We start from the raw sequence: 15,523 nt of genomic DNA, 5'->3' as shown, positions 1-15,523 counted from the left end.
TAATAAAAATTTGAAATAAATAAATAAATAATAAATAAATAAATAAATAAATAAATAAATAAATAAATAAAAGATAATTTGCCCAGCCAGTTTAGCTCAGTGGCTGAGCGTTGACCCATGAACCAGGAGGTCACAGTTGGATTCCCAGTCAGGGCACCTGAGGGGTTGTGGGCTCAATCCCCAGTACGGGGGTGTAGGATGCAGCCAATATATGATTCTCTCCCATCATTGATGTTTCTCTCTCTCTCCCCCTCTCCCCTCCTCTCTCTGAAATAAAAAACATACCTTTAATAAACAAACAAACATAGAATTACCATATGATCCAACAATTCCATTTCTAAGTATATGCTCAAAAAATTGAAAGCAGAGGCTCAAATATTTGTACACCCATGTTCATAGCTGCATTATTCACAATAGCCAAAAGATAGATGCAACCCAAGTGTCTAATGATAAACAAGTGGATAACAAAAATGTGGCATATACTGGTACACACAATGAAATATTATTCAGGAAATTCTGTCACATGCTACAACATGGATAAACCTTGAGGACATTATGCCAAGTCAAATAAGCCAGTCACATGAGGACAATTACTGTATGATTCCACCTGTATGTTGTGCCAAAGGGAGTCAAATTAATAGAGTCAGAAAGTAGACTGGTGGTGGCCAGAGGCTTCAGAGGAGGGAATGGGGAGTTACGGTTTAATGAGTATGGAAATGGAGTTTCAGTTTCGGAAGATGAAGAAGTTTTGGTGGGTAGTGGTGATGACTGCACACCAGTGTGAGTGTATTTAATGCCACCGAACTGTACACTTAAGGCCACTGGATAAAATGGTAAATTTTGTTATGTATATTTTATCACATTAAAGCAATAAAGAAAGTGTAAAAAATGAACATAAGAATAAAGATGGCACTTTAAGTTTATAGACAAGGTACTATAAGCATCTTTGTAAATTCAGCATTTGATTACTCAAAATCTTTCTCTTAACTCCAACACTGACTTTTCTACAGAATTTCAATATCCATGTGGATGATTCATCCAAAAGTCTGTCCTGGCCTCTCAGCTTTCAAGGAACTCCTCATCTCCAATAACGTTTTTCTCTACTCCACCTTAGGTGTAATCCCTACACCTCCTAGGACAACTTAGCTTTCTGGTTTTACTCCTACCTCACTGCTATTTCACACCCAAACATGAATGCTCTACCCCCTTGGTTATCAAATTTAGACTCATGACTTTAAAACTATCCCACACTGAAGTTTCTCAAAAATATATCTCAAATGGACCTAACTCCCAGTGGAACATGGTGGTAACAATAAACATGGTGAGAAAGTGGACGAAGTATGTTCTGGAAGTAGGGCTAGTTGAATTTACTAGGATTGGACACTGGCATGAGGGAAAATGAAAAAGCAAAGGCACTTCTGTGATTAGGTTACCAAAGATTTTGACTTTCATCTTGCTGGTTTTCTCTTCCTGGATCTTCTTGCATACTTGCTCTGATGGAAAGGGCCACCTGGAAAGGAACTAAGGGTGACCTCTGGCCATCAGTCAGCAAGGAATCAAGAACTCAGTACAAATGCCCATGAGGAATCAGATCCTTCCAACAATCAAAGCAAGCCTGAGGTAGGTTCTGCCCCAGGTGAACGTTGGATAACTGTGGCCTCCACTCATCTGATTACACCTTGTAAGAGACCCAGGCTGATACTCTGACTGCAACCTCCTGACCAATTCTGAACCAGAGGCCCCAAATAAACTGTGCCTGGACTCTTAACCACAGAAACTAGGAGTGAATAACTATTATTTTACATCGTTAAGTTTGTTACACAGCCATAGGTAACTAATACACTACACTTCTACATGATATAATGAAAAGAGAAACCAGAGTTCAAATTCTGACCATAACTTCCCAGCCATCTGTCTTTTTATTTATATTTTTATTTTTTAAAATATATATATTTTTTATTGATTTCAGAAAGGGAGAAGGAGAGAGAGACAGAAACATCAATGATGAGAGAGAATCATCTATTGGCTGCCTCCTGCACGCTCCCCACTGGGATAGAGCCCACAATCTGGGCATGTGCCCTGACCAAGAATCAAATCATGACCTCCTGGTTCATAAGTTGATGCTCAACCACTGAGCCACGCTAGTCTGGCGCCATGTGTCTTTTTAAAAAAATATATTTTTTTAATTGATTTCAGAGAGGAAGAAAGAGGGAGAAATGGATAGAAACATCAATGATGAGAATCACTGATCAGCTGCCTCCTGCATACCCCCTACTGGAGATCAAGCCCACAACCCAAGCATGTGCCCTGACCAGGAATCTAACTGTGATTTTCTAGTTCATAGGTCAATGCTCAATCACTAAGCCACACCAGCCGGGAGCTAGCTATGTGTCTTTAGGGGAGGTTTCCCCCAACTCTTAAAGCCCCAGTTTCAATATTTTGAAAGTGGGGATACTGCCTACCACATAAGGATGTTTGAGGAGTAAAAGGTATTTTGTAATTCATAAAAAGAACCTACCCAGAGCCTAACGTATTATAGACAATAAATGGTAGTTTAAATGTGAGATCTTACATGTCACTCATTCAATTATCACTAAACAGCAGGCCCTTCAAATCTTTTTTAGAAGCAGATGATGTTTTAAAATATTAAAGTAAAAATGTATAACCCTGTCACAAGTGAGAAAATAAAATATATGAAAAATAATTTTCCTATAAATTAGTGAATCTAATCTTTCATTGCAAAGAAATAATTTTTTTTTTAATCTGCAAGATACATACTTTGTCAGCAGCTATCTCAGGAAGAGACTCTTCAATGCCAAGTTCTCGTCGTCTTTCAGCCCTAACTTCTGCATAACTACAAATGAAACAATATATAATTTTAGTGTTCGGTCATTAGTTTAAAATAATGCACAGGTGTACTCATTCAGTGTTTGCTATGTATCTTACTTGCTCATTACTAATTCCAGACTATTTTCCATGCACTATACAAACCTACAACATATATACAATTAAAAGACAATGTACAATATCTTAATTAAAATTGCCTTTTTCTAGGTATCTCAATTGAATTTTTCTAGGTATCTAATGTAAATGATTTGTAAATGTAGTCGTTAAATTCAAAGATATTAAATTAAAAAAGAGTATGCTTGTCTACTCAGTTTTCTTTTTCTTGTTTAATATATTTTTATTGATTTCAGAAAGGAAGGGAGAGGGGAGAGAGAGATAGAAACATCGATGAGAGATAATCACTGACTGGCTGCCTTCTGCATGCCCCCTACTGGGAATTGAGCCTGCAACCTTGGTATGTGCCCTTGACCAGACTTGAACCTGGGACCCTTCAGTCCGCAGGCTGACTGACGGCTCTATCCACTGAGCCAAACGAGGTAGGGCTCAGTTTTCCTTTTATACAACTGACTTCGGTACAAAAAAAATAGTTACAACTTCTGCTCTAAACCATAAAATTTATGCCAGGAATTATATATATATGTACATATACACACACACACACATATATATATATATATGTGTGTGTGTGTATGTGTGTGTGTGTGTATATATATATATATATATATATATATATATATTTCTATATATGCCTGCATTCTCTTTTGATATAATGTCTGTAAGTAAATTTAATAATATATTGAAACTGTGTATCAAAAATAAGGAAAATCACTGAATAATTCATTAACAAGTCATGCATATAAACTGCATTGTCAGTATCATCATGGATGTTACTATAGTTGAGAAATTTTATAAAATAATTTACCTTACTACAGTGTGAGTACAAACAATAAACTCTGGCCTTGAATTCCACTGGTGATAAGTGATATAGTAATGAGTTTGAAGCCAAATCCACTGTTGTCCTTTGGTCAGGAACCTGTAATAACATGATTTGCCTTTCCCATACTGCATCACTAAGAAGAAAAAAAAATTTTGATTCAGATTATAAGTTATGAATCAGTTTTTTAGCAAAAGCTATCATTTATATTTATATCTATACAGTATATACAATTCTTCTGGCTTTTTAATAACATATATATTATAAGAAAATGCTGTTCTATAGAGATAGCTTAAAGTCTCAAGCAATTAATCTTCTACAGTGTCCAACTTAGAGCCAATTACTGCTGATCTTAGATACTTTTCATACACAATAAACTTCCAAATACTCAAGAATAAAGTATTCACATATTGACTTCCTCCTGGCCTGATATACTGAGGATAACAGTAAGTAATCACACCTGTACTCTGGCAGGTGTGGCATCTTTGAAGCATTTAATTCTAAACCCTAACTGACCAAAATCGGACTAACTTAATTATTTGAACTGATAAGTACAGTATTCCCCAAAATAGTTTCCATAGATTGTAAGTTCTGCAGCTTTTTAACAGATATTAAGCCAAAAAGGGGAAAAGGTTGTGGTTAAATTAACTTGGAAAACTGTTCAATAGGTTTAATTTTTAAAATATTTTACTTTTTATTTTTATTGGATTTACTGGGGTGTCATTGGTTAACAAAATTATATAGGTTTCAGGTGTCCAATTCTATAATACATCATCTGTATATTGTACTGTGTGTTTGCCACCCCAAGTCAAATCTCCTTTCATTACCATTTATTCTCCCTTTACCTCCTCTACCTTCTCCTACCCTCCTTTACCTCTGGTAATCACCATACTGATGTCTGTGTCTATGAGGGGGTTTTATTTGCATGGTTTTTTGTTTTATTTTGTTTTGTTGCTTAATCCCTTCACCTTTTTCACCCAGTCCCTCAACACCCTCCCCCTTTGACAGCTGTCAGTCTGTTCTCTGTAATATGAGCCTTTCTCTATTTTGTTTGTTTATTTTGTTCATTAGAGTCGACATATAAATGAAATCATATGGTACTTATCTCTCTCTGATTTATTTCACTAGCATAATATTCTTCAGGACCATCCATGCTCTAGCAAAAGGTAATATTTTCTTGTGTTGTTTTCTTCCTGCAGCCAAGTAGTATTCCATTGTATAAATGTACCACAGCTTTTTAAAAAAACTCCTACTATTATGTAATGTTTATGATTTCAGATATAATGAAAACCTATTACTCTAAATGGAATTTGCAAGGTGTTCCACTCAGTTTGTCAATCAATGGAACTTCCACAACATTCACAGAGTAAATTGTATTCACAAAGTTACCATATTTTTAGGAAAATACTAGCACTCTAGCTTCCTGTGTTCAATGCAACTTTCTGGTGTTGTTTTTTTTAATGTTTTTCTTTTTTATGGAATGTATTAGGGTAACATGGTTAATAAAGTTATATAGTTCTCAGGTGTACATCACCATTTATCCTCCCTATACCCTCTTCTACATCCCCCCATCCTCTTTTCCCTCTAGCAATCATCACTCTGCTATCTGTGTCTATTAATCTCTCTTTTTTTAAAATTAATCCCTTCAACCCACCCCTCCAAACTAGCTCCCTCTGACAGCTGTCAGTTTGGTCTCTATGAGTCTGTTTCTATTTTGTTAATTTATTTTGTTCGTTAGATTCTACATTTGAGTGAAATCATATGGTACTTGTCTTTCTCTGATTGGCTTATTTCATTTAGCATAATGCTCTCCAAGTCCATCCATGCTGTCGCAAAGAGCAAGCTTTCCTTTTTCTTTTTTTTTTTTTTTTTACAGCCAAGCAGTATTTCACTGTGTAAATGTTCCATGGTGTTTTTATCCATTCTACTGATGGGAACTTGGGCTGCTTCCAAATCTTAGATAACCTATATAATAAAGAGCTAACATGCAAATGGTCATCACACCCTCATGCCAGGGCCGGGGAACCTGAGGCCACGCACCCCCTCCGGGCCTGGCACCGGGGCCAGGGGACCTGAGGCTGAGCCCCCCGCCTAGCATGCTTGACAAGGGACCTGAGGATGAGCACCCCACCCAGCTGGGGGACCTGAGGCTGCGCCCCCCCTCCCGCCTGGTGGGCTTGACAGGGGACCTGAGGCTGAGCACCCCGCCCAGATGGGGGACCTGAGGCTGCGCCCCCCGCCTGCGGGGCTTGATGGGGGTGGGTCTGGCTGGGTCTGGCACGATTTCGAGGCATGGGTGGGCAGGGACTTGACTCTGGGTCCCGCAGCACACCCCAGACTCTGACAGGAGGGAGATTTTCATATACATTTTACTAATTTTCTTTCATCTCTGACACTTCTATTATAGAGAAAGGGCAAAGAGCAATATTAAAGTATTTTCTGTAATTAATTCCCTTTTAATGTGCATGAATTTTGTGCACCGGGCCACTAGTTGTAAATAACACTGTAGTGATCATATGGTAGGGGTGCATATATTCTTTCCAATCAGTGTTTTGTGTTTCTGCGGATATATTCCCAGAAGTGAAATCACTGGGTCATAAGGCAGTTCCATTTTTAATTTTTTGAGGAAACTCCATACTGTTTTCCACAGTGGCTGCACCAATCTGCATTCCCACCAACAGTGCACAAGGGTTCCCTTTTCTCCACATTCTCACCAAAACTTGTTTGCTGATTTGTTGATAGCCATTCTGACAGTGTGTGGTTTTAATTTATATTTCTCTGATGATCTTTTCATATGTCTATTGGCCATCTGTATGTCCTCTTTTGAGAAGTGTCCATTCATGTCCTTTGCCCATTTTTTTAACTAGATTGTCTTTTTTGGTGTTGAGTTTTATAAGTTCTTTATAAATTTCGGATATTTACCCCTTATCACATGAGTCACTGGCAAATATGTTCTCAGTGAGTTGTCTTTTCATTTAGTTGATGGTTTCCTTTGTGCAAAAACATTTTAGTTTGATGTATTCCCATCTGTTTATTTTTTCTTGTTTCCTTTGCCCGAGAAGATATGTCAAAAAAAAAATACTGTTATGAGAAATGTCCAAAATTTTACTGCTTATGTTTTTTTCTAGGATTTTTATGGTTTTGAGTCTAACAGGTACAAGTCTTTAACCCATTTTGAGTTTATTCTTGTGCACAGTGTAAGAAAATGGACTAGTTTCATCTTTTTGCATGTATCTGTCCAATTTTCCCAACAACAATTATGGAATAGACTATCTTTAGTTCCTTGTATGTTTTTGCCTCCTTTGTCAAATAATGAGCATAAAAGTGTGGGTTTATTTCTGGGTCCTCTATTCTGTTCCATTAATCTATATGTCTGTTTTTAAGTTAGCATCATGCTGTTTTGAATGCTATGGCCTTGTAGTATAATTTGGTACCAGGCACCATGATTCCTCCAACTTCATTCTTCTTTCTCAAGATTGCTGTGGCTATCCTGGGTCTTTTGTTGCTCCACATACATTTTTAGAATATTTGTTCTAGTTCTGTGAAATATACCATTAGTATATTGATAGGAATTGCATTGAATCTATAGATTGCTTTTGGTTGTATGGACATTTTAACGATGATAATTCTATCTTTGAAAAGGATGACATATGCTTCCACTTATTTGTGTCTTCTTCAATTTCTTTCTTCGGTGTCATAATTTTCCAAGTACAGGTCTCTTACCTCTGTTAAATTTATTCCTAGGCATTTTTTTTTAAAGCAACTGTGAATGGGATTGTTTTCTTAGTTTCTCTTTCTGATAGTTCAGTATTGGTGTATAGCAATGCAACTGATTTCTGGATATTTATTTTATATCATGCTTCTTTATTAAATTCACTTATTAGTTCTAGTTAATTTTTGTGTGTGGAATCTACTTTAGGGTTCTGTATATGACAGTATCATACCATCTGGTGACAGTTTTATTTCTTCCTTTCCAATTTGGATGCCTTTTTTCTTCTTCTTGTCTGAATGCTGTGGCTTAGACTTCCAGTACTATCTATACTAATAAAAGCCTAAGTGTTGTCTTGCACTCGCGTCATCACAAGATGGATGCCACATGGTGGCCGCAACAAGATGGCCGGCAAGGGAGGGCAGTTGGGGGGGATGGCCAGCAGGGGAGGGCAGTTGGGGCCAAACGGGCCGGCAGGGGAGGGCAGTTGTGGGTGATTGGGCCGTTAGGGGAGGGCAGTTGTGGGCGATCAGGCTGGCAGGGGAGGAAAGTTGTGGGCGATCGGGCTGGCAGAGAAGGGCAGTTGTGAGCAATCAGGCTGGCGGGGGAGGGCAGTTGTGGGCAATCGGGCTGGCAGGGTAGGGCGGTTGGGGGTGATCAGACCAGCAGGGGAGCAGTTAGGCATCAATCAGGCTGGCAGGGTAGTGGTTAGGGGTGATCAGGCTGGCAGATAGAAGTGGTTAGGGGCAATCAGGCAGGCAGGCAAGCAAGCGGTTAGGACCCAGCAGTCCCGGATTGTAAGAGGGATGTCCAACTGCCAGTTTAGGCCTGATGGCAGTCAGACATCCTCTGAGGGGTCCCAGATTGGAGAGGGTACAGACTGGGCTGAGGGACACCCCCCAGTGCACGAATTTCGTGCACCGGGTCTCTAGTCTTAATTAAGAGTAATGACATCCCTTATTCCTGATCTTAAAGGAAATACTTGTAGTTTTTCTCACTGGGCATGATGTTGGGTGTGGGTTTGTCATATGTGGCCTTTATTACGTTGAGATGTTCCCTCTACTCCCACTTTGCTGAGTTTTTAAATAAAAAATGGACTCTAGCCGTTTTTGCTCAGTAGATAAGAGTGTCAGCCTGTGGACTGAAGGGTCCCCAGATTTGATTCCAGTCAAGGGCACATGCCAAGTAAGGGGCATGCAGGAGGCAGCCAATCAATGATTCTCTCTCATCATTGATGTTTCTATCACTCTCTCCCTCTCCTTTCCTCTCTGAAACCAATAAAGATACTTTAAAAAATAAAAAATGGGTGCTAGATTTCATAAAATGACTTTTTTCCCATCTATTGATATGATCATGTGGTTTTTATCCTTCATTTTTTATGTGGTGTATCACATTTATTGATTTGCAGATATTTGTACCAACCTGCATCCCCAAAATAAATCCCACTTAATGGTGTATGATCTTTTCAATGTATTGCTGACTCCAGTTTGCTAATATTTTGTTGAGGATTTTAGTATCTATGTTCATCAGGGAATTGACCTATAATTTTTCCTCTTTGTAGTGTCTTTATCTGGTTTCGAAATTAGGATAATGTTGGCCTCTTAAAATGAGCTTGGGAGTCTTTCCTCATCTAGAATTCTCTGGAATAGTTTGAGAAGGATAGGAGTTAGTTCTTTGAATGTTTGGTAAAAATAACCTATAAAACCACCCATTCCAGGACTTTTGATAACTAGAGGCCCGGTGCATGAAATTCATGCACGGATGGGGGGTTCCCCGACTGCCGGTTTAGGCCCGATCCTTGGACCCCTCTCACAATCCAAGACCACTGGCTCCTAACTGCTTACCTGCCTGCCTGCCTGGTTGCCCCCAACTGCCCCCTCTGCCAGCCTGGTCACCCCCAACTGCTCCCCTCTGCCAGCCTGGTTGCCCTTAACTGCCCCCCCCGATGGCCTGGTCACCCCTAACTGCCCCCCTGCCGGTCTGGTTGCCCCCAACTGTCCCCCTGCCAGCCTGGTCAATCCCAATTGCCCCCCCACAGACCTAGACACCCCCAAGCGCCCCCCCTGCCAGCCTGGTAGCCCCCAACTGCCCCCCAATGCTGGCCTGGTCGCCCCCAATTGTCCCCCCTGCTGGCCTGGTCACCCCATGCAGCCTGCTGTTCAGTCGTTTGGTCGTCCCTCACTAACCCCCCTGCCAGTCTGGTTGCCCCATGCAGCCTGCTGTTCAGTTGTTTGGTCTTCACTCACTAACCCCCCCTGCCAGCCTGGTCATCCCACACAGCCTGCTTTTTGGTCGTCTGATAGTTTAGGTCATGACGGCCCCTGGCTTTTTATGTATTAGGATTATTATTATTATTATTATTGCTTCAACTTCACTAGTTGTAATCTGTCTATTCAGATATTCTGATTCTTCCTGATTCCATTTTGGAAGACTATGTTTCTAGGAATTTATCCATTTCATCCAGGTTGTTGAATTTGTTGGCATACAATTATTCATAATATTTTCTTACATTCCTCTGCATTTTTTTGGTATCAGTATACTTCTCTTTCATTTCTGATCTTATTTTGGTCCTCTCTCTTTTTTACTTGATGAGCCTGGATGAAGTTTGTCAAATCTTGTTTATCTTTTCAAAGAACCAGCTCTTGATTTCACTGATCTTTTATATTGGCTTTTTTAGACTCTGTTTTATTTACTTGTGCCCTGACATTATTTCCTTCCTTCTACTCAGTTTGGGCTTTGCTAGTTGTTCTTTTTCTAATTTCTTTTGTTTGAGATTTTTCTTCTTCTTTTTTTTTAAATTAAATAACTCTTTATTGTTCAGATTACAATTGTTCCTCTTTTTTCCCCCCATAGCTCCCCTCCACCCAGTTCCTACCTCACCCTCTACCCTTACCCCCACACACACACACTGTCCTCATCCATAGGTGTACGATTTTTGTCCAGTCTCTTCCCGCACCTCCCATACCCCTTCCCCCCCGAGAATTGTCAGTCCACTCCCTTTCTATGCCCCTGATTCTATTATATTCACCAGTTTATTCTGTTCATCAGATTTTTAATTCACTTGATTTTTAGATTCACTTGTTGATAAATATGTACTTGTTGTTCATTATTTTTATCTTTACCTTTTTCTTCTTCTTCCTCTTCTTAAAAAATACCTTTCAGCATTTCATATAATACTGGTTTGGCAGTGATGAACTCCTTTAGCTTTTTCTTATCTGTGAAGCTCTTTATCTGTCCTTCAATTCTGAATGATAGCTTTGCTGGGTAGAGTAATCTTGGTTGTAGGTTCTTGCTGTTCGTCACTTTGAATATTTCTTGCCACTCCCATCTGGCCTGCATAGTTTCTGTTGAGAAATCAGCTGACAGTCGTATGGGTGCTCCCTTGTAGGTAACTGTTTTTCTCTTGCTGCTTTTAATATTCTCTCTTTGTCTTTTGCTCTTGGCATTTTAATTATGATGTGTCTTGGTATGGTCCTCTTTGGATTCCTTTTGTTTGGGGTTCTGTGCGCTTCCTGGACTTGTAAGTCTATATCTTTCACCAGGTGGGGGAAGTTTTCGGTCATTATTTCTTCAAATAGGTTTTCAGTATCTTGCTCTCTCTCTTCTTCTGGCACCCCCATAATTCTGATATTGGTATGCTTGAAGTTGTCCCAGAGGCTCCTTACACTATCTTCATATTTTTGGATTCTTTTTTCTTTTCCAGTTGAGTGTATTTTGCTTCTTTGTAATTCAAATCTTTGACTTGATTCTTGCGATCCTCTAGTCTGCTGTTAGATCTCTGTATAATATTTTTTATTTCAATCAGTGTATGCTTAATATCTAGTTGGTCCTTTTTCATATCCTCGAGGGCCTCGCTAAATTTATCGGCCTTTTCTAGAAAATTCTTGAAAAACCTTATAACCGTGGTTTTGAACTCTATATCCAGTTGTTTGTTTTCCTCCATTTCTTTCGTTTGTGATCTGTTTCTTTGTCTCCGCATTTTGGCTTCCCTGAGTTGATAGAGTGGCTTTGTGTGCTAGGTGTCCTATAGGGCCCAGTGGCTCAGCCTCACCAGTTACCTGAGGTGGACACTCTTGGTGCACCCCTTTGTGGGCTGTGTGCACAGTCTTGCTGTAGTTAAGCCTTGATTGCTGTTGGTATCACTGGGAGGAATTGACCTCCAGGCCAATTGGCTGTGAGGATCAGCTGTGTCTACGCTGGGAGAACTTCTGTGCTGGAGACACCCTTATGAGATAAGACTTGCAAAAACCTCTGTGCTCAGTTTGCATGGGGCGGAGTCTCAGGGCGGAGCAGACAGCATTGGTTTCCTGTCAGCCCTGCCCTAATAGGCCCCTGTGTCTCAGTGTCCCGTGGTAATCGCTGCAAGCACCTCTGAGAGAAAGCCACCCTCGATTTCCGCACGCTTCGACAGTCCAGTTTCTCCCCCATGAATCTGGGTCCCCAGAGTCTCACCCAGAACTGGAGTTCAGTGCAGTAGGGAGCTTTTGTCTCCCTCCCGCTTGAGAAAGCCAGCCGCGCACTCAGTTGCAAGTCCTCTCAGTGCACACGACTCAGTACCTCTGCCTCCTTCAGCTCCTCTGAGTCTCGGTGTGCTTTTCTTTTTCCTTCTAGTTGTAGAATTTCCACTCAGCCAGCCTTCCTGTGGTTCTAGATGATGTCCGTTTTGTCTTTTAGTTGTAGTTTTGAAATTGTTGTGCGAGGCAGCAGGTTAGTTTGCCGCCATCTTGGTTTCTCTCCTTCTTGTTTCTTGAGATAGACCTATAATGCTATGGAATTCCCTCTTAGGGCTGCTTTTGCTGTGTCCCATAGATTTTAGGTTGTTGTGTTCTCATTTTTGTTTTTTTCAAGATACTTTTTAATTTTTTTCTTGATCCTATTGTTAACCCATTCATTGTTTAGTAACATGTTATTTAGCTTCCATGTCTTCGTGTGTTTCTCAGTTCTTTTCTTGTGACTGATTTCTAATTTCATACCATTATAGTCAGAGAACATGCTTGATATGATTTCAATCTTCTTAAATTTATGGGACCTTGTTTTGTGTCCTAACATGTGGTCTATCCTGGCACCTTTTCCATGGGCACTTGAAAAGAATGTATACTCTGTGGCTTTGGGGTGAAATGCTCTGAAGATATCAATTAAAATCCATCTGATCTCTGCTCTATGGTGACAGGAAAAAAAAGAAATCCACCTGCTGTTTCCTTGTTGGTTTTCTGTCTGGAAGATCTATCCATTGATGTCAATGGGGTGTTAAAGTCCCCTACTATGATTGCATTGTTGTTGATCTCTCCCTTTATGTCCATCAAGATTAACTTTACATATTTAGGTGCTCCTATGTTGGGTATATAAATGTTCACAAGGATTCCATCCTCTTGTTCGATTGCTACCTTTATCATATGTAGTGTCCTTCTTAGTCTCTTACTATAGACTTTGCTTTAAATTCTATTTTGTCTGATGTAAGTATTGCTTTTTTTCATTTCCATTTGCATGAAATATCTTTTCATCCCTTTATTTGTAGTCTGTGTGTATCTTTTGTTCAGAGAGTGTTTCCCTAAATTTTAAATTCTACAGCCTTTTAACAGATAGTATACAAAAAAAGAAGGGGTTTTATGGTTAAATTAATTTGAGAAACTTCGTTAAATAGGTTTAATCTTCTTAAAACCTTAAGTATGTTAATGTATGTTAAGATTCAGGGAAGGGGGATGATTGATTATGAAGGATTTCCTAGTCTTCCTTGACCATAAAATCCATTTTGAATGGACTGGCATTCAATGGACCAAACCTTAGAAAGTGCTGGTCAAGCATCAATATCTATTTTTCTCGGTGTACGTTATCATGAGCTGAGTGCCCATATCGCTTGAAGTGAATAATGTTTTGTGATGAAATTACTTTACTCTAAAAATCTTCCATGTAGTTATCATAAAACATGCTTAATTTTCACTTAGAGACGTTTATTAGACCAGCCTAAGACATCATGAAACTATCTTAAATACCTAATTTAAGTTTTAGAGGATATCCAAGATGGTAGGATTTGGGGAGGAGAATAAGGAAAGCAAATAAAACTTATCATTGAAACAAACCTCTGAAACAAAGTATAAATAGCATGTGGTCCAGGGATAGGTCTAGATTGTAATCCTGTTGCTATCACTAATGAGGTACCAGCTTGTGGGCAAATTATTTGGCCTTGCTGTGCCTGTTTATTCAGAGATAATAGTAGAAACTACTATCTAGAAATGTGGTGATGAATAAATTGTTTAGCATGGTGCAGGGCACAGTGATAATGCTTTTGCTGTTAATAACAATAATGACAAGTAACATTAAGCATTCACTATGAACTTTCTGAAAGAATTTTTAGATGTGTACCTACGTCCTGGGTATATTTATATGCCTATAAGTCAAAATTTAAGATACAGTGTTCTAATATTTTGACATACTATTTCAATTTTCAAAGGAATCTACTTCTCTTACTCCAGATATAGCACATACATACTTCAGAACAAGGTTTATTAGACATTATTTTATAAAACTGTGCTTACTATTACAGACTGAAATATGTAAATAGGAACAAATTTAATTTAAACTTGATCTATTATCCCTATTGGATTAGTTATATTTCAAAAATACAAAAATGTTTATATGTCTGTATTTTACCACCTTCTATTAATACAATAGTTACTTATATGATTAAAAACACTTATTATTATCACCAGAAAGATTAAAGTCTACTTACAGTGTTCATGACATTTTGCCAAATTTTCTAGGTCATCCACATGATAGTAATCATAGCCTGATGTTCCCAGAACTTCAAATGGCAAATATCCTATTATGGGTGGTGCCCTAAATTACATATAAAGCAATATTATAACTTTTTCCATAATGAGGAATATTCCAACTAAAAATCATTTTTAAGGGAAACTTTATATATTTGAAAAAATGGATAATGAACTTGATCATCCAAATTAGAAAAAGTTTGTTTTGGAAATCCATTAATTTCAACAATTATATGGCTGTTCCCTTTTTATAAAATTTAAAAATGGAGTTACCTGTGATCTAGAAATAGAAATTTCCATTCTAAACTATGTCTAGATGTAAACTCTTCATTGGGTTCTTCAACAGTGCACATTTCCTATAAATAAATTAATAATTACAATTCAGAAATACTTTTCTGCCTTTTGAAGAATCCTAAATATTGTTAGCCATAAAAGTCATTATTAGACAACTTTTCTAGCGATTTTTTAACACATTTTAATTTTCTAGTACTAAAGAATATGGCAATAAACAAATGCAGGCTTCTAAAGGAGTACTTCTTACTCTACACTTTTCTCCATTCACTCACATGCCTAACCCTAATTCTGAATTCAGACCTTTCTCCTGGACTACAGTGCCATATTTCTGTGTGGATGTCCCCACACATCACAAACTCAGTATTTCCTAAAATGAACTGTCTTATTCCTCATATCCAGTTAAAACAATTTTCTATATCGTCTCCTTTTACCATCTAAATGCCTACTACTAAATCCTTTCAAATTCACCTACCTTTAAAAAAATCTATTTGATCCCATCCATCTTCAGTGTCTTAGTTTAGACTCCAGACCCTCATCATCATTGGTTCACATTATTGCCATAGTGTTTCCCCAAACAACTCTCTGGGTTTCTTCAACCCATCTTCTATTCTGGCTATAATTTATAATTACCTTTCTAATACTCAAATATGATCATATAACTTTCCTGCTTAAAACCTTAATGATTCCTCATTCTGTTAGGATAAAGTATAAACTCTTCAGCATAGAGAGATAAAAAAAGAAACATATTTCAGTTCTGGCCTTTGTTTATTTTCTATCATCTCCCAACATCCCTACCCGCTCCACACACAGTAACCCTAGACTCTACTCATATTCAACAATGTATTCCAACCTGCCTCTGTGTCCTTGAATAACCTTCTATAGCACAATGCAGTGATTAAAGAGTTTGGGCTTTGAGAGAAAAAGAATTAGAATCAATCTCATTTCTACACTTAATAACTTCGACTTTGGGCA

The 15,523-nt window shown here is 38.5% G+C and overlaps 1 protein-coding gene across 6 annotated transcripts in view; it reads right to left on the bottom strand.

The window, feature by feature from the left end:
• CLOCK (clock circadian regulator) overlaps positions 1-15,523 on the bottom strand; it is a 156,819-nt gene that overhangs the window by 34,711 nt on the left and 106,585 nt on the right. For all 6 annotated transcript variants that reach the window (XM_080640203.1, XM_080640204.1, XM_080640200.1 and 3 more), the window contains 4 exons: positions 14,531-14,613; positions 14,218-14,324; positions 3,770-3,917; positions 2,779-2,854 (listed from right to left, as the gene is read on the bottom strand). In XM_080640203.1, coding sequence (XP_080496329.1) covers positions 2,779-2,854; positions 3,770-3,917; positions 14,218-14,324; positions 14,531-14,613 — 414 coding nt within the window. The remainder of the gene's footprint in view (positions 1-2,778; positions 2,855-3,769; positions 3,918-14,217; positions 14,325-14,530; positions 14,614-15,523) is intronic.

This window comes from Plecotus auritus (assembly GCF_963455305.1).
Source record: "Plecotus auritus genome assembly, chromosome: 1".
Taxonomy (NCBI): Eukaryota; Metazoa; Chordata; class Mammalia; order Chiroptera; family Vespertilionidae; genus Plecotus; species Plecotus auritus.
The sequence above is the reverse complement of the archived record's forward strand: the minus strand, read 5'-3'. Positions and strand labels throughout refer to the sequence as shown.